This window comes from Manis pentadactyla, chromosome 6 (assembly GCF_030020395.1).
Source record: "Manis pentadactyla isolate mManPen7 chromosome 6, mManPen7.hap1, whole genome shotgun sequence".
NCBI lineage: Eukaryota > Metazoa > Chordata > Mammalia > Pholidota > Manidae > Manis > Manis pentadactyla.
The window spans coordinates 119,217,683-119,244,099 of record NC_080024.1 but is presented as its reverse complement, the minus strand read 5'-3'; the positions used below and the strand labels follow the sequence as shown (position 1 = coordinate 119,244,099).

General features: G+C 36.6%; 1 protein-coding gene across 3 annotated transcripts in view; it reads right to left on the bottom strand.

The window, feature by feature from the left end:
* The window catches only part of THOC1 (THO complex subunit 1), a 58,244-nt gene extending 32,196 nt beyond the window's left edge, over window positions 1–26,048 (bottom strand). For all 3 annotated transcript variants that reach the window (XM_036905810.2, XM_057504073.1, XM_057504074.1), the window contains exons 1-9: window positions 25,899–26,048; window positions 23,748–23,821; window positions 23,594–23,654; window positions 22,295–22,361; window positions 18,931–19,049; window positions 18,462–18,510; window positions 17,916–18,011; window positions 11,072–11,154; window positions 8,861–8,934 (exon numbers count right to left, since the gene is read on the bottom strand). In XM_036905810.2, the coding sequence (XP_036761705.2) occupies window positions 8,861–8,934; window positions 11,072–11,154; window positions 17,916–18,011; window positions 18,462–18,510; window positions 18,931–19,049; window positions 22,295–22,361; window positions 23,594–23,654; window positions 23,748–23,821; window positions 25,899–25,952 (677 nt within the window). In that variant the 5' untranslated portion in view covers window positions 25,953–26,048. The remainder of the gene's footprint in view (window positions 1–8,860; window positions 8,935–11,071; window positions 11,155–17,915; window positions 18,012–18,461; window positions 18,511–18,930; window positions 19,050–22,294; window positions 22,362–23,593; window positions 23,655–23,747; window positions 23,822–25,898) is intronic.
* Between the last annotated feature and the right edge of the window lie 369 nt (window positions 26,049–26,417).

Genomic DNA, 26,417 nt, shown 5'->3' with positions numbered 1-26,417 from the left:
ATTAATTGGATTATTTGCTTTCTGTTTGTTGAGGCACTTGAGCACTTTATATATTTTGGAAGTCAACCCTTTATCAGATATGTCATTTATGAATATATTCTCCCATACTATAGGAGGCCTTTTTGTTCTATTGCTTTTCAGCTTGATATAGTCACACTTGTTCATTTTTGCTTTTGTTTCCCTTGCCCGGGGAGATATGTTCATGAAGAAGATGCTCATGTTTATGCCCAAGAGATTTTTGCCTATGTGTTTTTCTAAGAGTTTTATGGTTTCATGACTTACATTTAGGTCTTTGATCCATTCTGAATTTACTTTAGTGTATGGGGTTAGACAATGATCCAGTTTCATTCACCTACATGTAGCTGTCCAGTTTTGCCAATACCAGCTGTTGGAGAGGCTGTCATTTCCCCATTGTATGTCCATGACTCCTTTATCATATATTAGTTGACGATATATGCTTGGGTTTATATCTGGACTCTCTAGTCTGTTCCATTGGTCTAGGGATTGCATTGAATCTGTAGATTGCTTCAGACAAGACGGCCATTTTGACAATATTAATTCTTCCTAGCCAAGAGCATGGAAAGAATTTCCATTTCTTAGTGTCCTCTTTAATTTCTCTTAGAGTGTCTTGTACTTTTCAGGGTATAGGTCTTTCACTTCCTTGGTTAGGTTTATTCCTAGGTATTTAATTCTTTTTGATGCAATTGTGAATGGAATTGTTTTCTTGATTTCTCTTTCTGCTAGTCCATCATTACTGTATAGGAAAGCAACACATTTTTGTGTATTAATGTTGTATCCTGCAACTTTGCTGAATTCAGATATTAGTTCTAGTAGTTTTAGATTGGAGTCTTTAGGGTTTTTTATGCACAATATCATGTTATCTGCAAACAGGGACAGTTTGACTTCTTCCTTACCAATCTGGATGCCTTTTATTTCTTTGTGTTGTCTGATTGCTGTGGCTAGGACCTCCAGTACTATGTTGAATAACAGTGGGGAGAGTGGGCATACCTGTCTTGTTCCCAATCTTAGATGAAAAGCTTTCAGCTTCTCTCTGTTAAGTATGATGTTGGCTGTGAGTTTGTCATATATGGCCTTTATTATGTTGAGGTACTTGCCCTCTACGCCCATTTTGTTCAGAGTTTTTATCATGAATGGATGTTGCATTTTGTCAAATGCTTTTTCAGCATCTATGGAGATGATCATGCGGTTTATCCTTCTTTTTGTTGATGTGGTGGATGATTTTGATGGATTTTCTAATATTGTACCATCGTTGCAACCCTGAGATGAATCCCACTTGATCATGGTGTATGATCCTCTTGATGTATTTTTGAATTTGGTTTGCTAATATTTTGTTGAGTACTTTAGCATCTATGTTCATCAGGGATATTGGTCCATAATTTTTTTTGGTGGGGTCTTTGCCTGGTTTTGGTATTAAGAGTGATGCTGGCTTCATAGAATGAGTATGGAAGTATTCCCCCCTCTTCTATTTTTTGAAAAACTTTACGGAGAATGGGTATTATGTCTTCTCTATATGTCTGATAAAATTCGGCAGTGAATCCATCAGGCCTGGGTGTTTTCTTCCTGGGTAGATTTTTGATTACTGATTCAATTTCGTTGCTGGTAATTGGTCTGTTTAGATTTTCTGTTTCTTCCTGGTTCAGTCTTGGAAGATTGTATTTTTCTAGGCAGTAGTCCATTTCTCCTTGGTTATCCAGTTTGTGAGCATATAGATTTCCATAGTATTCTCTAGTAATTCTTTGTATTTCTGTGGGGTCCCTCGTGATTTTTCGTTCTCATTTCTGATTCTGTTTATGTGTGTAGATTGTCTTTTTCTCTTAATAAGTCTGGCTAGGGGTTTATCTACTTTATTTTCTCAAAGAACCAGTTCTTGGTTTCATTGATTTTTTTCTATTTTGTTCTTCTCAATTTTATTTATTTCTTCTCTGATCTTTATTATGTCCCTCCTTCTGCTGACTTTGGGCATCATTTGTTCTTCTTTTCCCAATTTCAATAATTGTCACTTTAGACTATTCATTTGGGATTGTTCTTCCTTCTTTAAATAGGCCTGGATTACTATATACTTTCCTCTTAGAACTGCCTTCGCTCCGTCCCACAGAAGTTGCGACTTTGTGCTGCTGTTGTCATTTGTCTCCATATATTGCTTGATCTCTGTTTTAATTTCATCATTGATCCACTGATTATTTAGGAGCATGTTGTTAAGCCTCCATGTGTTTGTGAGTCTTTTTGTTTTCTTTGTACAATTTGTTTGTAGTTTTATACTTTTGTGCACTGAGAAGTTGAAATTCTACAAATTTCAATCTTTTTGAATTTACTGAGGCTCTTTTTGTGGTCTAGTATGTGGTCTATTCTGGAAAATGTTCCATGTGCACTTGAGAATATGTGTATCCTGCTGCTTTTGGGTGTAGAATTCTGTACACATTGGTTAGGTCCATCTGTTCTGGTGTGTTGTTTAGTGCCTCTGTGTCCTTATTTATTTTCTGTCTGGTTGCTCTGTCCTTTGGAGTGAGTGGTGTGTTGAAGTCTCCTAAGATGAATGCATTGCATTCTACTTCCTCCTTTAATTGTGTTAGTATTTGTTTCACACACCTCTGTTGGGTGCATAGATATTTATAATGGTTACATTCTCTTGTTGGACTGCCCCCTTTATCATTATGTAATGTCCTTCTTTATCTTGTTATTTTCTTTGTTTTGAAGTCTATTTTGTCTGATACAAGTACTGCAACACCTGCTTTTTTCTTCCTATTGTTTGCATGAAAATCTTTTTCCGTTCCTTCACTTTTAGTCTGTGTATATCTTTGGGTTTGAGGTGCGTCTCTTGTAAGCAGCACATAGATGGGTCTTGCTTTTTTATCCATTCTATTACTCTGTGTCTTTTGATTGGTGCATTCAGTCCATTTACACTTAGGGTGATTATTGAAAGATATGTACTTATTGCCATTGCAGGCTTTGGATTCGTGGTTACCCAAGGTTGAAGGGTGGCTTCTTTACTATCTATGGTTGGTCTGCTTTCTTTGCTGTGATATATTTTTTCCTCTGGTGACGTCTATTTCGCCTTAGGAGTGTTTCCTTCTAGACTAGTCCCTTTAAAATATTCTGTAGAGGTGGTCTGTCAGAGGCAAATTCCCTCAACTTTTGCTTGTCTGGGAATTGTTTAACCCTCCTTCAAATTGAAATGATAATCGTGCTGCATACAGTATTCTTGGTTCAAGGCCTGTTTCATTGCATTAAATATATCATGCCATCCTCTTCTGGCCTGTAAGGTTTCTGTTGAGAAGTCTGATGATTAGCTTCTCTTTTCCCAATTTCAATAATTGTCACTAAATGTAGACTATTCATTTGGGATTGTTCTTCCTTCTTTAAATAGGCCTGGATTACTATATACTTTCCTCTTAGAACTGCCTTCGCTCCGTCCCACAGAAGTTGCAACTTTGTGCTGCTGTTGTCATTTGTCTCCATATATTGCTTGATCTCTGTTTTAATTTCATCATTGATCCATTGATTATTTAGGAGCATGTTGTTAAGCCTCCATGTGTTTGTGAGTCGTTTTGTTTTCTTTGTACAATTTCTTGGTTCAAGGCCCGTCTGTTTCATTGCGTGGGTTTTCCTTTGTAGGTGATGTTTTTTCTCTCTTTGGCTGCCTTTAATTCTCTGTCCTTGTGTTTGATCTTTGCCATTTTAATTATCATATGTCTTGGTGTTGTCCTCCTTGGGTCCCTTATGTTGGGAGATCTGTGGTCTTCCATGGTCCGACAGACTATTTCTTTCCCCAGCTTGGGGAAGTTTTCAGCAATTATTTCTTCAAAGACACTTTCTATTCCTTTTTCTCTCTTCTTCTTCTGGTACTCCTATAGTGCAAATATTGTTCTGTTTGGATTGGTCACACAGTTCTCTTAATATTCTTTCATTCCTAGAGATCCTTTTCTGTCTCTCTGCTTCAGCTTCTCTGTCTTCCTGTTCTCTGATTGCTACTCCATTAACAGTCTCTTGCACCTCATCCAGTCTGCTCTTAAGTCCTTCTATAGATTCATTTCTGTTATCTCTGTCCGGACTTCATCCCTCAGGTCTTGCATATTTCTCTGCAGGTCCATCAGCATGGTTATGACTTTTATTTTGAATTCTTTTTCAGGAAGACTGGTTATATCTATCTCACCAGGCCCTCTCTCTGGGGTTGTCTGAGTGATTTTTGACTGGACCAGATTCTTCTGCCTTTTCATGGTCACAGGCAGGTAGTGCATGTGTCACCTGGGAGAACAAAGTTCCTTCCTGCTTGCTGGTCGCCTTGCCACTCTCCACTGCCTGTGTCAGTTACCCGCACACCGGGAGCAGTCTCTGGGATAATCCCCTGAGGTGCCGTGGGTGGGGCTGCCCTCAGGCCAGTCTAGAGCATTGCAGGGGTCACTGGCACATCGGGTGTGTTCTCCTGCAAGAACGGTGACCCTTTGTACCTTCTGGACCTTCCTCCAGCTTCCGCTGCCTGTGCTGGTTACCTGCACTCTGGGAGCAGTCACGGGATAATCTCCTGAGCTGCCATGGGTGTGCTGGCCCTCGGGCTAGCCTAGAGCCCTGTGGGAGGGTGGAGGGGGGCGGAGACAGATGTGTAGGTGTATTCTCCTGCGAGAATGTTGCCCCCTTGTACTCTCCGCACCTTGCTCTGGCTTCCTCTGCCTGTTCTGGGCAGCTACGCGCTGGCAGTAGCCTCTGGGTGGTTGCTGTGGTTGGGGCTGTTTTCCAGCTGCTCCGCCCTGTGGTGGGTCAGCCGGTTTGCTTGCTGCACTGGCTGGGGGAAACGAATGGCAGGCTGCTTATCACCGTGAGGGGCTTCAGGGCTGGGTTACCCCCCAGGGGGTTGGGGCTCCTGCAGTTCCTTAGGATTCCCAACCTGCTGGGCTGAGTGTGCCAGGACGATTTTGTCGAGCTGTTAAGCACTTGTCCCTTTACGACTTTTAAAAAGAGACCACTTTTCTTTTGTCCCAGGGGAGCCGGCTGGGGGGACCTGCCCACAGTCTTTGTCTCAGATTTTACTTTTCTGTTTCTCTGCTATCCAGTACACCATGCAATGTGTGTCTGTGCTCCCAGTAAAGGTTACTAGGGCTTGCTATTTAGTAGTCCTGTGCTTCCACTCCCTCCCCACTCTGATTCTTTTCCTCCTGCCGGTGAGCTGGGGTAGGGGGAGTGCTCAGGTCCCGCCAGGTCACAGCTTTGTATCTTACCCCCTCGTGAGGTGCTGAGTTCTCGCAGATGTAGATGTAGCCTGGCTGTTGTACTGTATCCTCTGGTCTCTCTTTTAGGAGTAGTTGTATTTGTTATATTTTCAAAAATATATATGGTTTTGGGAGGAGATTTCCGCCACCCTACTCATCCGCCATCTTGAGCCTCTCCTCCGAGATTATTGTTTTTAACAAAATGCTCTACATCACTTTAAGGAGCCAATGATGTCTTTTATTATTTGTCCTAAGTCAAAAATGTCTCATGCATTGACTTAGGTATTGAGGTAAAATTGTACTACCTTACTCTGTTCTTAAATAAACCATAATAAATTGAACAGTTAGTATTGAAATACAGTTAGTATTTTATCTAAGCTTCATACCCATACAAATATCCCAAGTAAGATTAATTTTACATGGGAAAAAGGAAGGGGGTCTGGTGATCCCCACAGCACCATCATTTTAGAGTCATACATTCTCTATTCTGGCCAATAATAGGAAGTAAATTAATCCTCACTCTTCATCTTTGGGATGATATATTTAAAATTACTTTTTCTGATGACAAGGGAGTATTGGGGGCAATACTGTAATGCTTTTAAAAGGATTATAGTAAATAAAGTGTAATTTTTACCACATACATTTTTAAAGTTCTTTTTCTTTTTTGAAGGGGGGGCCTAATGTTTAAAAGACTGAAAAATTGCTTTAGTTTTATTGTATAGAAAATGAGGTTAAAGTAGAAAAATATAAATTGCTAGTATAAAATATAGTTTTCTACAAAAAAGTATGAAAAGGTGTATTAGATCTAAGAATGAATAAAGCAAAAAGCACTTTAGTAAAACATATGGAAACACCTTTGATAAAGAATCTTACCACAGGACACTAATTCATATCGTTAAGATTACAAACATAAGTCAAATATCATAAAATACCCATTCAAAGCATTTTATTAGTTTATATCCATTGAAGAAAAACACACACACATCTATATACCTACTCACAGATCACTTATCTTACATTCATACTCCTGATAACTTTGTCTGAAACAAAGCTGTGAACTTGGAAATAACTGAAAATTATACCAGTCGAAAAGTTCAAGTACTTTGTTTTACAAAAGAGGCTTGAAATTATGCTTAAGTTCTCACCCAGACTACAATGGCTTTGAATTATGTATAAAGCCTGGTAAATAATTTAGCAGCTTAGTTGATTTTGCTAAAAGAATGCCATCTTTGCTAGAGCAACTGCTAGTATCTGAAGCATGTGCATCTTGGTTTAAATCAATCATGAAGAATATCAACAACTTTTAATTGATCAAAATCTAGCTTCTGCCAAAAGTTTTATGAAACCCAATAGTTCATCAAAGAGTCTACTGGGCTTTTAAACTTTCACTTTATCTAAGTTCTTCACTAGTAATAAAAAGTTCTGAAAACATGAAACAATTATCTGAAAGAATATCAACTTCTTTCTATAATTAAAGCAACTTTATTGATTTACAACATAAGATTATAGGTTTTATATGGATCAAATTACAAAAAAAATGCTGCAGAAAGAACATTTTCAAAAATGTGAAAGTAAACTGGAAGAAAAAAACACATACAAAAAAAAATTATGCCCATGAAATACCATAATCCATGTTTGTAGAGTTTCATACACTTAGTAACCAAATGATATAAACAAAACTTCTGAAAATTTTAGTTTAAAATACTTACAGGCAATAGTTCCACCATTTTACACACACACACACTATTACTCAGTTACTACATATAAGACTATAGTAAATACCTCTTAAAATGTAATACTGGGAAAGCTTGTCTCAAGAAAAATGGAGCACTATGTCTAATTAGAGAATGAGAATTATGTAACCATTTTATGTCCCTTTTTGGCTTAGCTGCCAGGAGGCTTTCATCTAATTTAATGCTTGATACCAACAATAACCTTATTCCAAGTGGTTTTATTATCATATCCCACCTATAAAAGCTTCTGGTCTCTTTTATTTTTAGTTGGACTGGTATTTGTTTGAGGTACCTCACAGAATAAATTTTAAAGTAGTACTACTATATTACTACTAGGACATTTTTATAGTTGAGGCATTAATATATTTTAAAAATATTCCCCCGACAGTTTTATTCCTCTCTGCTAGATGCTAACCTCTTTCTTTCATGCCTAAACTTCTTAAAAAGAGTGTCTACACACAATGTCATCACTGCCTTAGCCTCTTTTTCACGTTCAACCCACTATAACTTGCCTTTCACCTTCCCCACTGCATATTTTTGATTTTATATTTATCCACAAAAGCAAATGTAAATACTTAATATATACGTAAACAATAACAAATCATAAGTGATTCTAAAATATATTCCAAAACATATCTAAAAGAATGCTATGTAACTATCTTAAACAAAATACTCTTTAAAACGACATATTTTTTAAAATGCTGAATCAATGATTTTATAGGACTATACATATTGGAACTTTTTTATACAAAAATTTTTATTGTCATATTTAAGCCAAATCTGAAATAGGCTTCATATTGTAGATACATGGTAATGTGTTCTGTGTATATTAAAGTGCCTAAAACAATCTGGTGATATAGCTGGTCACAAAGTAATTTTCTACACAATTTCTCATTTCATTCAAAAATTAGTGATTGTGACAGACTGAGAAGCAGTTGAGCGTTAAGTCCTGTTTAAGTAATTTTCCTGACTTGTACTAGTTGATGAACATGACCAGTAGGCTGACTGTCTACACAGGCTCAGGTAATTGCTCAGGCCAGACCCCAGAAACATCCTGTATCCATTAACACATGAATAAATAGGTTTCCAAAAAAACCCCACAAAACTATAGCTAATAGCTACTAGACAGCAAATAAGACACTATTCTAAGCAATTTCCATGTATCACTACATATAAATTCAACAACTGTGGTGATAGTAACTACCACATGCATTTCCCAGCAGCAACTCACCTGCTGCCACACCAATTACTGTTCAGATAAGTGGCATTACTACACTTCAACGACACTGCAGCTAAGCTGCAGGGATGTCAAGTAATTTGTTCAAGGTTATATGACTAGGAAGCATTGGATGAAGCCTAGAGCCACACTACTTTCAACGTTTCTTCAGGGATATGTGCTTGAATTTGAAATCTGGGATGCCAGGAATATATTTCCCTGTGTAGATATAGGAACCCCTTCTTGATTTCTAGAACTTCTTTCAGTTTAACTGATAAGTTTTGTCACCTCAGACTCCTATAGGGGTGCTGGTGAAACTTTTCCTTCATACTTCCCTTTGCTCTTCTTCATTGAGTCTAATCAGCATTAGGAGGAAATTATTTGGAAAGTTAAATGGAAGGGGGAAGGGAGGAATGCCCCAGCTACCTACAGTTGGCTTTTCAAATGTTAGGGATATGCATAAAGTAGGCTATGTAAACAATGAACTATCTGTATGCCATTTAGAAACCAACTGAAATAGACCAGTAGTGACTGAGGATTTACAAGTTTAAGTAATATACACGAAACTTACAAATGAAAGAAATCTGTAAGCACGATTTCCTTCCTCCTTGTTTACATCCTCACCCCAGTAATAAGTCATTAAGGCATTATCTTTGTAAATCAAGAAATCTGAACTTATAAAAACTCACCAAGTTGTTGGAGCTTCATCATCTCCCATTTCACCTTCTTCTACGTCCATTCCTTCTTCTCTATCTTCAGTGTGCTAAATAAAAACAAAAAATGTACAGCTGTCGAGAAGCAGTTGTCAGTCAGAAAGTAAGTGCTGAATAATGTCACTCACACTGCTAGATGAAGATTATTAGAGAAGTCTAGTCACAGTCATGACCGAGACCTATAGTTAATTTCTAAGGCAGTGATATTTAGGTGACAGGGATCTGAGAACTCACAAGCAGTATGACAATAAGAGAGCATGAAGACACAGTAGAATGTTTTAAACCAGTATTTCCCCCGACATAGTCTGTAGATTCTCTCTGTGAATAAAGGGTCTGTAACTAAATATGTTTTAGAAATACATACAACAACCTTTTAGAGAGTTGAGAAGATTATTAGTACATTAAGGACTCTAAGAACCATGGTAAATAACTCAAAGTGAACTTAAGTAGTTTTGGTCTCCAACTTTAATCCAACCATGGAAATCCTCCTTCACCCCTACACAGAACTCTTATCTGGGAACACGTCAGGGTAAGTTAGGTGTCTAGCTCTGTATCAAAAAATTCAAATAACAGGTTTACATGAAATAGTCCAAGAAGTACCTGAAAGATATATAAAGGCGAAAGACAAAGTTCTGAAAAATCTTAGACAAAGTCAACATCATTTTCCAATTGGCAATAATTATATTTTAAGGAATAACATGGTCTGATTAATTTACAGTGAGAAATTAGTTATTATTGATTAGATATAGCTTAAAACATCAGATAATAATTTTTTAAACTTTATAATTTGCTCCTAAATGAAGAGTAGGTACTGAATGTCCAGAAATTTGCCAGAAATTTTATGGACATATCATAGGTAATCTTTAAAATAAAGTTGATTATAGCTGATGTCCTTTCAAAGATCAGTGGGCAAATGAAAGATTATTTAACAAACAGTTCTAAGATAACTGGCTCACCATTTGGGAAAATAAAATCATAACTCAATTTATTCTACATACCAACATTCCTATTGGGTTAAATATTTTTAAAGAAGAAATAAAATCAGAAAAGCACCAAGAAAACAAAGGGGCTTGTATGTCCTGTGGAATGGAAGCCTCTAGCATGACACAAGGTCAGAAACAATGAAACAAATGACCAACAAATATTAATATTATATACAAATTTAGAAGTTTTATACAGCAAAAGCACCACAAATAAAGTTATAAGACAAAACTATCAACAAATTGTAGGCAATGAATTAATAATCTATATAATGAGTATCTACACATCAATAAGAAAAAGACATCTCAATAGTTAAATGGACAACTGGCATGAATAGGCAAGGCAATCCTCCTCCTCACTGATCCTAATCAGCACAGAAGAAAAAATAAATTTCAATGAACACACAATAAGTTCCTCAACTTCATTAATAACCAAAGAAATGTAAGTTAAAATAAATAAGATTTACTTTTCAAGTATATATCAAATAAGCAAAGACTTTAAAAAACTGTTAAGTCCCAGTGCTGGTGTGAGGTTGTTGGAAAATGGGCAGGCTTTCTCTATGTGCCATTGGTGTTAGTGTAAGAGTGACAACCTTTTTCAAAAGTAAAGGGGCAACAAACATCAAATTTTGATATATATTTTGACACAGGAATTTCACTTGTTGGAATTTATCCTACAGAGACACCTGCATAATTTAGCAATGACATATGTACAATACTATTCACTGTCATGCTGTTAGCAGTTTTTCACTATTACAGATTATCTAAATGATCACTGATAGGGGATTGTGATATAGCCATTCAAAGACTTATCATGAGCCATTCAAACAGAGACAGAGCTAAATACACTTATGCAGAAGAGCATCCATTTTATACTACTAAAAGAAGGAAGTGAATTTCAGAATAGTAATTATTATATGACCTCACTTTGGGAATAAAACTACATATACACAAGAAGTTCTATAAGGGCAGCCAGAGAATGTTAAAAGCGATTATCTCTGAGGTATTGATTTATGGGGTAGCTGCAATTTCTACCTTAAATATATCTATTTTGTATGCATTTTTTACACAGAGTACACATTATTTCTATTAATTTGAAATAAACAAAATTGAAAAAAAATTCTTGATGACTTATAAGACTCATTCATATGAGTGATCTCAATAACAAACTAATAAATATTTCTTTTAGATTTCATATCAGCCTCACCTTTTGACCCAAGGTGCTTTCTTGCTCATTGGTATTGAAAACAGTGATATTTTCCAGATTAAACTGACTCTGCAAGTTAAGACCTAGTTAAAAAAAAAAAAAAAAAAAAAAAGATTTTCAAAGCAAATCCACTGAACACCTAAACTTGTTTAATATAACTTTGTCATAAGACCAAAACATGTAAAATAATAAATCCATAATAAGCAAAAGATCAAGTCAGAAATAACACCACTTGATTTTCAAAACCTTTCTAAAATTCACTTCTTTAAGGTACATTTAGAGTACCCAGAAGTCTACATATGATATAACAAATATAGTTGAGCCTTGTTATTCATGAAAATTCTAAAACAATTTTACAGGATGCAATATGTAGTAATTTACAATTTTGCTGAAACACAAATAAATATTGTATTAATGAAAAAGTAAGTGTATAGCAATATTTATAGTAAACATATTGCTAGGTTTCTGTCAGAGAAAGCAGTAATAAACAAAAAGGTTTTTTGTTTGGCGCTGGATTAGACTCAGAAGTATCAGTATGATCTCATGGTTTTTGTTGTTGGTCATTTAAAAATATATATACAGACAGATACAGAAATAAACATAGATGCCTGTGTATATACAGGTTAGTATACATAAACTATCTTTCTCCTAGCTCTGTCCACTGAGAGGGCCTAGAAGCAGTGATACCCAGCAGCAAGTAGCATATAGAACCCAGATCCTGGCTTCTAAATACCATTCATAAATAAAAGGAATCAGATGCTTTGCAGAGGTGGATGATTCCAGGGGTGGAGGCAGAGAAAATACAAAGTTAAGCCGGGACTATCTTCTCATACCTGGAAAACATAAAAGAGCTCCCAATGGGCAAAACCAGAACAATTTGAGCAAGAAGGTAAATAAGGATACTGAGGTTGTAACCCAGAGAATAAAATAAATATCTACAAATTCACATTGACCTATGTCAATATGACCTACTCACTGAATTATTAAGTAAATTAAGGGAGAAGAGATAACGCTTCTCTTTAATCTCCCCAATTAGAAGAATCCTAATTAAAACATACAGAGGAAATGAAAGAAACAGAAAATCACTACCAGAACAACCTAAACATCATCACTGTAGGCCAGACCACTGATGAATACTACTAAAATTAGTGGGCAAAGGTCTAAGGATAAAAAGAGTAGTTGAATAGCCTCAAAGTATCTCCCTCCAAATATTTATTAATTACAGAGGGAAAAAACAGTAAGAGAAATATGGTAATAAAGAATAATATCCTAACCAAATGATCAAGGATAATATCACAAGTAACAAGACACGTCAACATCCTGTTGAAACACTGAGGTTACACGACCTCTGAGGTCTTCCCAAAAACCTATAACCTCAATGTAACTATGAAAAAATATCAGCCAAACTTGAAGAATATTCTACAAAATACTCAACCAATACTCTTCACAAGTGTCAAGGTCGTGAAAAAAGCAAAGACTGAGTAACCATCACTGGTTGGGGAGATTAAAAGGACTGACAACTGAAAAGCAAAGCAGGATCCTGGAGTGGATCCTTGTACAGAAAAAAAGAAAATAGTGATAAAAATTGTAGAAATCCTAAGTCTGTAATAATAGCATAGTAATGCTGTACCAATTTTAATTTCTTAGTTTTGATAACTGTACTGTAATCACATAAGGGGTTAACATTAGGTGATGATTATTCAGGTAGTCTCTATACTTACTCTCTCTGAAACTCTTCTTTAATTCTCAAGTTATTTCAAAGCAAAGTTAAAATTTTTAAAGTCATTATACTAGATCAAATTATTAACCTAGTGAATGAGTGTGCCTGATCATTCAGCACTGGTTACTACTTAAAATACCTTTGTCTATTCTTTATTACTCAAGATAGCATAAGCCATAATTCTCATTAAGTCAAAAATTTCAGTCATTTTATTAGATTGAATGGGTAGATTAAATGTTAAAACGGCTTTTTGAAGGTCTTGAAATATACCCTAAGTGATGTCAGCAGCTACAAATGTTAAAAAAAACAGAAGGAAGGAAAAACATAAGAAATGCCAACTCTAACTTATGTTAGGGTGCTAGGATTGATGATGAAGTTTTTTCCTTTATTTTCAAAATTTTCTGAAATAAAGCTATATCACTTTTATAAATTTATTAAAAGATACACATAGCTTAAAGCAACCTTCAGCAAAATATTGTTAGTCTCTGAACTAGTTAATAAGAGAAAAAGTGGTTTCTTGATGTCTTGTCAATTTAGGAATGCAGTACACTGAAAAAGAAGTCTAAAATGTTTTTTAAAAAATGGTGAATGTGGAGGCTGGAGATGATATGGAAGGACAAAAGAATGGCTGGGAATTGAAACTTTGTTCTTATGTCTTCTGTAACTTCTAGAAAAAGAAACCACAAATTAGTACTTATGAGGTGGCACACCTCACTTCATTGCACAAAGAGATGGAGCCTTCATTCACCACATACTTGAATGACAACTGGGTGCCTGGTACTGCTTTAGGCACAGAGAATAGAGGGGAACTCACTGAAAATGCCAGATGGCTTTAAATGCTAAGAAGATATTTGAAATTAGGTGGTTATAACGGGTGACTGCATTGGCAGGTTTATATTAGATGTTCAAAGAGAGCATCTCTAAGGAAGTAAAATTTAAAGTGAGACTGAGTGACTGAAGTCAATAATGTGACAATAATGAACAAAATGTTTATAGACAGAGGAAAGAATGCCAAGGCCCTAAGGTTCAAGTGACTTTGACACTTTGAAGGCATAAAGAAGGCAAGATACCAATTCAATGGGGAAAGATCATTTTCAAAAAATAGTGCTGGGACAACTGAATATTCACACACAAAAGAATGAAGCTTGACCCCTACATATCACATCATATATAAAAATTACAGACCTAAATAGAAGAGCTCAATTTCTTATAAGAAAACATAAGAGTGTATCTTTGTAACTTTGGGTTAGGCAGTGGTTTCCTAGATATGAGACCAAGACATGAACAACAAAAGAAAAAAAATAATATTTATTTTACTTCATCAAGGTTTAAAACTTTTGTGCTCCAAATGTTATTAGCAAGAAAGGCAATCTATAGAATGGGAGAAGATATTGGCAAATTACATATCCAATAAGAGTCTAGTATCTAGAATATAAAAAGAACTTACACAACTAATTAATAAAAAGACAACTAACCCAGTTTTTTAAATGGGCAAAGAAACTGAATAGACTTTTCCTTAAGGAAGACATACAAATGACCAGTAGTAAGCACATGAAAGAATTGTTAACATCGCTAGTCATTAGGAAAATGAAAATCTAAACCAAGATGATACCACTTTACACTAGGCTGGCTGTAATAAAACGACAGATACTAAGTGTTATGAGGATGTGGAGAAACTGGAACCCATGAGCATGGATGACAAAATTGTAAAATGGTGCATTTTCTCTTTGGAAAATGGTTTGACAGGTTCTCAAGAATTTAAATACAGCGTTCCCACAAGACCTGTTTTAATTTCTTCTGGATATATTCCTCTTAGAACTATATCCAGGAGAAATTAATAGTTACCATATGACCCATCAATTCCACTCTAAGTATAGGCCCAAGAAAAATGAAATCATACATCCACATAAAATCAAGTACACTAATGACTGGTGCACATGGTGTGTGTGGGGTCACAGGGAAGACAGTGCAGCTCAGAGAAGACAAATAGGGACTCTGTGGCATCTTACTACATTGATGGACAGTGACTGCAATGGGGTGTAGGGGGGAACTTGATAATATGGGTAAATGTAATAACCACATTGTTTTTCTTGTGAAACCTTCATTAAGAGTGTGTATCAATGATACCTTAAAAAAAAGTATTTCTCTAAATAGAAGAGCTCAATTTCTCTTCTATTCTCTTATTGGATATGTAATTTGCAAATATTTTCTCCCATTCTATAGATTGCCTTTCTTGCTAATAACATTTGGAGCACAAAAGTTTTAAACCTTGATGAAGTAAAAATAAATATTATTTTTTCTTTTGTTGTTCATGTCTTGGTCTCATATCTAGGAAACCACTGCCTAACCCAAAGTTACAAAGATATACTCCTATGTTTTCTTATAAGAAATTAAGCTATTCTATTTATTTAGCACTAACATTCAGAGCAGCATTATTCATAACCGTCAAAAAGTGGAAACAACCCAAATGTCCATCAACTGATGAACAGATAAACATGTTGTATAACCATATAGAGAATATTATTTGGCCAAAAGAAAGGGAAATGAATTACTGATAACATGCTACAACATAGATGAACCTTGAAAATATGTTACATTAAAAAAGCCAGTCACAAAAGACCACATGTTGTATTATTTCATTTTTGGCATTAATAGAAAAATCTATAGAGACCAATGTAAATTAATGGTTGTTTAGGGCTTGGGGGAGAAAGTAAGGATGGAGATAAGTGGGAGTGACAGTTACTGGATATGGAGTTCCTTTTAGAAGGAACAGTGATGATTGCACAACCCTGTAAATAGACTAAAACCAATAAATAAGATACTTTACATGGTGAATTGTATGGTATGTAAATTCACAACTCAATAAAGCTGTTAAGAAAAAGTCATAAAAAGATGTGATGTTCCCAGTAATGGAAGGCTATTTAATTCAGATTAACTCTCCCACTAACGACAACTAAAACTTGGATAAGTTACATTAACTCTATAAATAATTACAGAGTATAAACAATGTTCATAGCACTGTTCTGGACAATGAAATAGAAAAACGGTTTTCTTAAAAATAGTAAACGGCTGATGAGAAAGTAAGGAATAGCTGGTAAAATCCAGAAGGTAAGGAAGATGAGCAATGCATCATTAGCACTTGACGCCACTTCTGTCTTGAGGGCATCTGCCAAACAGAAGGAACTGGCTGCAAAATCAAGCCATTCTTGTAGGAGCTTCCTGAAGCTAGAATGATAAAAGTTAAGACTATGGGCCCAAAGAAAGTTGGGAATCTAATAAATCCCATTACAACCATCGTCAAGGCTGGGAACTTGTAGGGCTATATCCTCAAGTAAGGATAAAGCAAACTGAGGTCCAGCGCCAAGTCTCCTTGATGGCCTCAGGACCCACGGGGTCTTACAGGTGGCTGGCAGGAGCAATGAAAACTGTCTGGAGGGAGGTATCTATCCTATCAAAATTATTCCCTCAAATAACTTCTCACCCAACACTAGCCAGATACACAGAGATAAAATATCACGAGAAACAGTAGAAACAAACCCACAAAAACTTAAGGTACTAGAATGATCAGACATAGACAATAAAATAACGTTGCTTACGCTGGCTAGAAAACTCTTCGAAAATATGAGCAGGAACTAAGAAACCAAACACTGACACAGCAGATTTTAAGAAGACCTCCAAGAAATGAGAGAGAAAATATAGTTGTATTGAAAATTACAACTGAAATAACCCTCACTTAGCAGCAGACCATTCATAGCTAAAAAAAGAAGTAGGAACTGGAAAACTGTTCTGAAGAAATTACTCAGAATGTGATATAGAGAAAAATAGATGAAAAATATAGAAAGTATAAGAGAAAGAGGATGAGAAGGTCTAAGGATGTTTACTTGAGTTCCCAAATGAGAAAAAGAGAAAGAAGCATACACATTATTTGAAGAGATAATGGCTAAAACTTTCACAAACCGGATGAAAGACACCAATCTAGGAATTCAAGATTCCCACAAAACCCAAGCATGATAAATAAAAAAAATTCACATTTAAAGAAACATCTAAAATTAGATACACCTTGGTAAAACTAAAAACAAAAACAAAAAACATAAGAGCAAAAATACAAAAAGAAATTTAGATTATCTTCAAAGAAGTTAGACTGACATCTGAGTTGCATATAGAACAATGAAGATAGAAGGCAAGTACTATCTCCCACAAAATCTCTATCGACTGCCAACCTAGAATTTTTATCTACTGAAATAATTCAAGAATAAAAAGAAAATGAAGATTTTTCAGACAAAACACAGACCTACAATAAAGAAAAGTCTAAAGGGGTAAGTGATCACACATATAAAGTCAGAAATACAAGTGTATACATTGCTATACCTTAATCTTATCATATTAAATAAGTAGGAAAGAAAAAAAAACACAGACCAGCATGACAAAAGGAAGACACATAAAAACCACTGCTAACATATACTCCAGGTCTTACCATATGCGGGCACTGTTGTAAGCACTAACGTATTTTAATTCATTTACTCCTCACAACAACATTAGGTGGTATATGAGCTTGATATTAAAGAAATGAAAACAAAACAAAGAGATATTAAAATCTGGCATATCTGAATGAATCATGGAGGACTCTGGAGCACTGGCAATGTTCCACTCTGGACCTTGGCATTGCTACACAAGTATTTGATTCATGATAATTACACTGTACATCTACTTCATGTACTTTTTATGTAAACATTATTTCACAGTGAAAAATGGTAAATGAAAGAAATGAAGTAAACATGGGCAAACAGCAGTGACTGAGGGGGAGAACGGAAGCAGAAAAATTGGCATACATCATGAAATGAAGTATATACATGACAGTTCACACTACATACTTCAGTATGATTCAACTCCATTTTACTATTACTATTATGTTCTCTTTGAACTCAGAATGGATGAGTTTAAGGTTTACCTGTATCATACCTTAGGGCCACTATAACTTGATAAGTAAAAGAAAATAAAGTGACAATTTTCTATGCTTTCAATTTTTTGATCCATTTTTCTTGTTATCATCCTGATGGATTCTAATCCATTAAAAACTGGAAAAGATTTTCCAGCAGAGCACTTATTTAATGTATAAATGCTTACCTGACTTTTCAGATAACGGGAAAAGCCTGGCCAAAAAGAGTTGAATTCGTCCACAGAAGACTGTATTCTGGGATTTCGACAGTCTTCTTAGGAGATCTAACAAATGGAGGTTTCACAAGTGAGATCATTCTACATTTATTTCTTCTTAGGAGATCTAACAAATGGAGGTTTCACAAGTGAGATCATTATACATTTATTACAACCATACCCAAATTTGTTAACCACTTTGTCAAGAGTTATTTTCCTAAAGCAGTCATTTTCAAAATGGGAGTAGAAACTATTGTCACCAAAACAAAAGCACCAGAAAAATTAGGAATAAAACAAGTTTAACACGGGCAAGATAAGCTTTACTAATTTTGTTGGTTTTCATTAAGTTTACACCCAGAACAGGAACAGTTTAAATGAAGTGAGTGGTCGGTTTTAACATCAGTTATTTAAAAATGAAGATACTAATAAAAAATTCTTATGACTGTGTTTAATTCAACTACCTGATTTTCTGGCCACAACTACGTTTTAAAAATAATAATTTACCATTAAATTACTTACCATTGCACATTCGTAGTAAATAATTTTTCCCAGCAGAATAGAATGTATTCTGAAATTAAGACAGATATTATTACTACTGTTCAGAAGCTGTTGCACACTCTTCAACAATGAGTCACAAGTATTAAAGACCACCAACATGCACTAAGAATCTATTATGCTACTTTCATTTTTCAAGTAAATAACATTTTCAATGAAATAAAACAATTTCAAATATAAAAGCTAACAAAACATGGTACTAAGTAACTGTTTCAAACATATGAAAGTATGTATTTTCAAGTTAATTGTTACTACTCAGTCAAAATTTGTACTTCAACCTTTTCTCTACACATGACTCTTACTTTGCTCCCCCAAGAGTGCACAATATGCAATTCCTCCATAAGAACAAATATTTTGGCAATCAGCAGTATTAGAAATAATGAGCAAAAAAAATCTAACTTCAGAAGCAGAAAGAGAAACTTAAGGCACTTACAGATTTCCAAGTTGCAACATTTTTTTCCACAAAAGTGAATATTGTGTCACACTGATCCAAAGGAAGACAGTCCAAAACATCTCCCAACAACACAAAAGGTGTAGACGCAGTACAAATACCTTCAAACGAAGTACAAGCCAATTTAAAAGCTTAAAAACGAGAGTAAAACAGCAGCAAAATAATCCTGAAGAGTATCTTAAAGGTACACCTTAACAAGGCATGAAAGATATGGAAGCAAACGAAAAGTCTCCAAAAGGGACATACTTACGTAATTTCTGGTATGTGCACTCGATGATGATGATTATAATTCTTGAAACACTTCTAGAGCATTTACTATACGTCAGGCACACTACGTGCTTTATGTATACTAACACATTTAATCTGTGTAATCCTAAGAAGCAGATGATGTCACCTCCAGTTTATAGAATGGGAAAATAGAGAAGTTAAATAATTTGCCCAATATCACAGAGCCAGTAAGTGGTAGAACTGGGATATGAGCCCAGGCAATCTGGCTCCACAGTCTATTTTCTTCACCACTAAGCTACTCAACAGAATATAATGCAGCCACTTAAAAATGATCGTTACAACGACTACAGTAACTTGGAAAATGCTTATGATATAATGTTAGGTGAAAAAGGCAGGATTCAAAACTGTGTATATTACAGTTATTAGAGCAACTAAAAACAGATACCAAAATGAATAGTAGTCTTTAAAGTAGAAGAATTATGATAGTATTTTCTGTTTCTCATTTTCAAATGTTCTATAATGTTGCTGTGTCTTTGTGATCTGAAAAGATTATCTTCAAAAAAGATTAACAAAAGGATTTTATATTAAACATTTTAAATAATAGTACTGTTCCAGGGGAAAGAATGGTAAAGTAAAAAGTTATTTCTAAATTCCATGTTATTAAAGTAAAGCAATAAATTTAAGATTTTTACAAAGAAAAGGTCATTTATACTAGCTAAAAACACATTCATCTCCCTGAAATTCTTCCTTCCATTTTAAGATAATACTAGTACTAACACTTGTTAAGTGTTAGGAAAAGTAGCCACTTAAGCATGGTATGTAAAAAAAAGTATTTGGGGACCTTCTAAGCCCAAAACACTGTATGTTCAGAAAATGGAAGTAGTATTTCCAACTCTATTCTGTACTGGTAAGATCCTATCTGGAATGTGATGTGAGGGATACTGCCTAGAACCAGTGGGTGGCATAAGGTCACCAGATTTCAGCGCAATACAAGGGAAACTTGATAATCAAAACCATCTCACAGAAATCAGATAGCTCCATCCATGCGTGTAGAGGCTGGAGGAGCACCTGCCGAGGACGTTACAGAGGGGAGCAGGATAGGCCAGAGATGAGACTGGGCTCTACGACCTCTAAATTCCCCTAATACTTAGATCCTGTGATACTACATGCCCTATACATCCAAGAGACTTGAGGGGTGTACTCCCTGCCCTTCATTGTAGTACAGTTTGATATGTTAACTCACATTTAATAATTACAGAACTTATTCTGATGAAGTGGGTTACATATGGTATGATCCCCCAGAACTTTCACCACCTGCGTCCCAGTCTCTACACCAACCTCTTTGCTTCACCTTAACCTTGGCTACAGACACCCCCTCCTCAGTTCCAAAATCGCTTGCTACATTCATGCTTCCATGGTTATGTTCACAAAGTTTTTTTCTGGCCTAGTCTTCCTCTTCTCTATCATATGGCAAATTCCTACTCCATCCTTCAAAACGCAGAGTAAATATCAGCATATCTAAAATATTCCCCTCATACCTTATACCTTAGAGCAGGCCACCTCATCTATGCTTCTGAAACACACTGTACATAAATTACAGCATTTATCATATCTGTTTACCTTTATGTAGTTTATGAGCTTTTTAAGCATAGGCCTTTATGTATATTTTAACCAGTAAAGTGTCTGACACTGAATAGAAGCTCAATAAATATCTACTGAGTTGAATTTAACATAGTTATGGACATTCTGAAAACATGTCACATAAATAAACAATAATAACCTCTCTCAGGAAGGGATTTTTCCCATCAAATTAAAATACAGCATTTAAGCTCTTATTTAAGGTTTGACTAAGTTCATAAATCCTCATCTTTCTCAAATAACTAAAAGTTCTAAATATAGACTTTGTACAGCTTCCAGCATTAAAAGCATTACCATTCTACAAGAGTAACATATCGAGGTAAACAGTGAACTGACACTGTGAAATTGTTTGACAGAAACTGGGCAAGGAATACTCCACTGCAGAACTCAGTTAAGTGTGCCAAATGAATGAAATGAGTAAGCATCTCATATTAAAATTTAACACACAAAATAAAAATTTACGAGCTATGCTTAAGTTCACACAAGTAGCTTGCCACTACACTGGAAGACCACTTTTACCTTGAATGTTCTAGCTTTTGTAGAAATAAGTATCAAAATAATAAATATATGAATAATGCTTTACAGATTAAAAGGCACTTGTCACACAAATGATCTGAATTAGTCAAATTGGTATTTTAACCAAATTGGTTAAAGAATATGATGAACTTTTTTCATTGCTTCTTTCTGCAAATAGTTAATGAGCTACCACTATGTGTCAGGCACTGTGGATGTACCATATGCCTTTTTAAAAGTCTCCTGAAATGATCTCCACTATCCCATTCTTAACAGTCCTCTGCCTTGCTTTCCTGCCAGTAGTCTCTCCCAATCCCGCTCTTTCTCCACAACTCCTTTAGCATGGCATGCAAAACCCTTTACACACTTACACACACACACGACCCTAAACTGCCCATCCTGTTTCCTTCCTCACCATTCTCATCATCCTCTCACCCCGTGCTCCATGCAGTTCTTCAGCAATGCTGAACATGGGTCTTTACTTAGCTATTTCCTTCTGTTTCTAACCTAACAAATTCATCATCCCTCACATCCTAGCTCACTTTACAACTTCCTTCCTAAGCATTTCTGATTTCTATAGAGAATTTAGAGAGTCACTGCAACCACACTCCATTCCCACTTCAACCATAGTAATTATATCACAGTAAGGTATTTACACATTTGTTTCCTCCATTAGCCACTAGGTAGGGAATAAATCTGATTCACCACTGAATATCAAGTCCTGGCTCAGTACCAGGCACACAGTAGATGGTCAATAGATATTTACTGAATGAATGAAACAAGTGGAGAACAAAGCGCCAATCCATGCTACATACGAGAGATGAAAAACAGGTGTACACTAATTTCATTAGGACAACTTTTTGGCAAAGATGGACAGAATTTGAAAAATGAACAAAATCAGGAGAGAATAAGTTTTAAATAAAGCATGTCATGTCCAAGATTACTTTAAAAAACAAATCATACTTACCTTCAGTTACTCCCCCAATAGCAAGAGAAATAATAGCCAAAACGTTTTCACATGATGAATGATTAATCTACCAACAGAGGAGAAAACAATTTAACATCTGAAGTTCAGATTAATTTGCTAATAATGAAACACATCCTCTTACATTAAATTTGATTATCATAAATATGGGATAAAGCTATTTCTTATAGAAGATAAAGTTAAGATAAAGTTACTTTCTAAGATGAAAATATGTAAAATGAACAGCAATAGCCACTAACTGTAGATGTATATCAAGGAAATAATAAGCAGGTAATTCACTTAAAATGCAATGGTCTTAGGAAAATCATTCATTAGCATGATTGAGGCTGTAAACTAATCAAGCACAGAAGTGCTGAGACCATAACTTGAGCAATGGCACAGGACAAGGGCAGTGCCAGGGGAATTGATTGTACTGCTGTATTAGTATGTCTGAGGGAGGGTTTTAATGGAAAGGAGGCAATGCTTAGGTTCAAAAACGATAAACCCAGCATCTACTGAATGTTTGTTAAGTGTTACTTTAAAAAACAACCCTAAAAGAACGGCATTTCCCCTCTTACAAATGAAACTGAGATGCAGAAAAGCAAAGTAACTTGCCCAGTACCTCTCAACATGTAAGTGACTAGGTCTGAAAAAAAGGAAAGAGTGAGTTTTGATAGAACTGTCTAAAGAAGGGACACTGTATTATGGTGATCAGCAAAGGATCTAGCTTCTTGGGACTGAACCTTCACTTACAAAGGATAAACTGTTGAAACTTTTCCTTTCATTTGGGTGCCTCACTAAGAGTAAATAAATTCATATTTTTCATATTTGGATTAAATTTCTCTACTGAAGTTGGACAGGCTCTAGTTATTTTTGTATGCTGATGAGGATGCCATAGGAAAATGAGGGCATGGATTCCCAACCCCCACACTGAATGTCCTTTGACTAGATCTTTCATGTCACTACAGGATATGTTACTGTTTATACAGCAGAGCAAGAGCACCTGCCTTCAAATTCTAGTCCCTGCTCAGGAAGATCTCATATCAGCTTTTCTTACATTCATTTAGAGAGAACTTTCTTCATTTACTAAACCAAACCCTTAAACTGCACCTGTGCTGTTAAAAATCCTTAATCACTTCGTAACTCTTATACTATGATTAAATCAGCTTTCATAAAGTAGGGAGCTCACTCTAGAAAAAAAATCATGCTTCAATGTCCACCGTAAAAATAAAAGCAATTTAAAAAATAACGTTAATTTATCTGCACCAAAATTATAAGAGTAAAGAGAGGAAAAACACTTACAATTTCTTCTTCTACAACACCTCTGAAAACTTGATCAAGGGTACACTTTTTTTCATTTTCACTATCAAAAACAAAAGACACTTGCAGTTTTTAAACAGCTCAGAGTAAGTTTAAAGATTTTGGCCAGTTTATTTCATGGATATCAATGCCTTACCTGCCAGGTAACTGGCTGAAGGTACACAACAATGGCTTGATATTTTTGATGTTCAAGGCCTCTCTGGTAGACTTCTACAAAAATAAACATAGCAAGTAAATGGAAAGACACTTGCTCTTATTTAATGAAAAGCATCAATAGTATGTCTAACTAAAAAATGTTTATACCTGGGAAAAATTACCTATCAGTCATTTCATCAGTAATTTTTAAACAAATGCTCCTTACTGGCAAGAGCTTATTGGCAAGAGCTTCATGGGTTTTCCCTCCTACTCTCTCTCTAAATATCACATTCACAGGAGTATTCTGCTTTCAAAAAAAAAAATCTCCAAATGGCTCCTTATTTACAGGTTTTAGTTTTGAAGTTTCTATTTCATAGCTCCCTTGCAAGTTCTTTAATAATGTTATCCCACTCAATCTATCCAAACTTATTTCCCACTACTCCTAACACATACTCTCCACTAAGGTCTAGACATTTTTTCATTGTTTTCTATCAAGCTCACTCAAGTGTATTCATTCAAGTTGTTCTTACCAACTGCTCATGCAAATTCCACCCATTCTTCAAGACCCAGGTCCACTCTTACCTCCTCTAGGTAGCTTGCTCAGCACAGTCCCTGACGCACAGTAAACACTGAACTATCTGCTGTCTTAAAGTAGTTATAATTGAAAGACAAAATACTGCAAAGCCATTCATTCTGTGAAAATTCACATACACTTGGAAAGTCATCGTAATACCTCACAGGAGTTAGACTTATATACTGGAAATTTCCATTCCTGACTCTGCCAATAATAGGCTGGGTGATCTTGGGTATATCCCTTTATTTCTCTGTGCTTCATTTTCCTCTCTGGTTAGATAAGAGGATTGCCATAGATCCTTGTTACAAACGGCAGCAGTGACCTCACCTGGAACTTGTTGGAAATGCAGGATCTCAGCCCCCCATTCCAGACTTACTGAAACAAAATTCACACTTAACAAGATCTCCAGGTGACTCCACTGCACACTGAGGCTTGGGAAGCACTGGCTAGATAACCTCCAATTAAACGGTCCCCTCCAGGACTAACATGATCTTGGATATTCCAAACAGTTACTCTTAGGAGGGTTTCAGAACAAAAGTGATTACAGCAAAATGTACATAAAGAAAACGACTCTGATGGCATAAATCTGATGAAAAAAAATTTTTTTGAGTCCACATTGTATAGGGGGGGAAAAAACCCTGCACACAAGAAAATTACTGACTACAAAGAATCAGTTTCCTCACATAATTTTCTTTCTTGCATCACTGAAACTACATAAGCACAGTTCAATGTCTGAGTAGCTGAATCATAATTTGAAACAGTGGCGCAAATACTACAGACGAACACAAACTTAGAACACGGTTCTTCATACTGTGATGGGCAACATAAAAAATACTGGGTCTGAAATCAGAAAAACCAGTTAAATAAATCATACAACTTCTACGCGGGGTGGTTAGGGATTTCTATCTAATCTACCAGGGATAATAAAACTTAGCCTACTTCACATTGCTGAGAATTAAATAACCTAATATGAAAATATTCTATAAGGGATTTCCCGAAGGCTCAAACTACTCTTGCCCAGTGTGTAAGAATAACATCTGGCAACCCTCTCAAACTCATCTGTTTGCCTTTTTCCACTTAGGATATCACCAATCTGTTAGGTATGAGATACGGAGGGTTAAAGGGTGGTGAATAAGCGGCCGGAACCACCATCTGGCAGCTTAGGAAGGCAAGGCGAGAGCCGGTTCTCTGGGCTGAAACCACTCCCGCTCTCACCCTTCGGCAACCCCCCTGCCGGTACTGGAAACACCTGGCCGGCTAAGCGAGAACTGCAGAGAAGCTGGACCACACTGGAGGTCGTCTGCGAGGGAACCAACCGTCCACCCAGGGCGCTAAAGGGCCCAGAACGCGGGGTACAGGCACCCGCCGGTGGGCAGGCGGAAAAAGAGAGAAGAGAACGCGAGAAAATGGGCAGATGATGCGTCTTTCCCATCTCCCAGCCTCCGGAGGGCTCGGAGCCGACGCCGCGCCGTACACACCTTTCCCGCTTTACTTCAAGGAAAAACTCGGGTGATTTCAGGGAGAAGCAGGAAAAGATTAGCGCCAGGTTAGACCCGCACCCTCCCGCCTTCTGCTAACCGTAAACCGCGTCCGCGCTTCGGGCAAACTGAAGAGCGGCGGCGTCGGAGACATTTTCTCGGCTGAGCGTGCCCGCCACAGCGTTGCGGCGCCGGCCGATGACGTCAAGCCGGGAGCAACGAGATTGCTGGCTTCGTGCTTGGCTAGAGCGGCCTATGGGCCTAGCGGCCGGCTAGCCGGCAGTTAGGAGCATCTGTGGTGACGTAGTTCAGGCCGGCGTTGGAAGCCTGAGTCAGCCACACGGTTCCTAGTCCGGGTTGGTTGGTAACCCTTGCGGTGACGCCATGTGGGCCACCTCGCCCTGTAAGCTCTTCGCTGCTGCGGAATAGGCTGCGTGCACCTGCAGTGCGCGGTCCTCGTTTGGGGAAGCCGGGTGAATAGCAGCTGCTTACGGCTCGGTGCGCCGTGCGGGAGGGTAACCGCTGCCTCCAATCCAAAGCGAACGGTTTAGCTGGAAGAGCTCCAGGCCGAAGAAGTGTTGGCAGCGGCCATTGGACCTCCAGACCGCAGTCGTTCTCC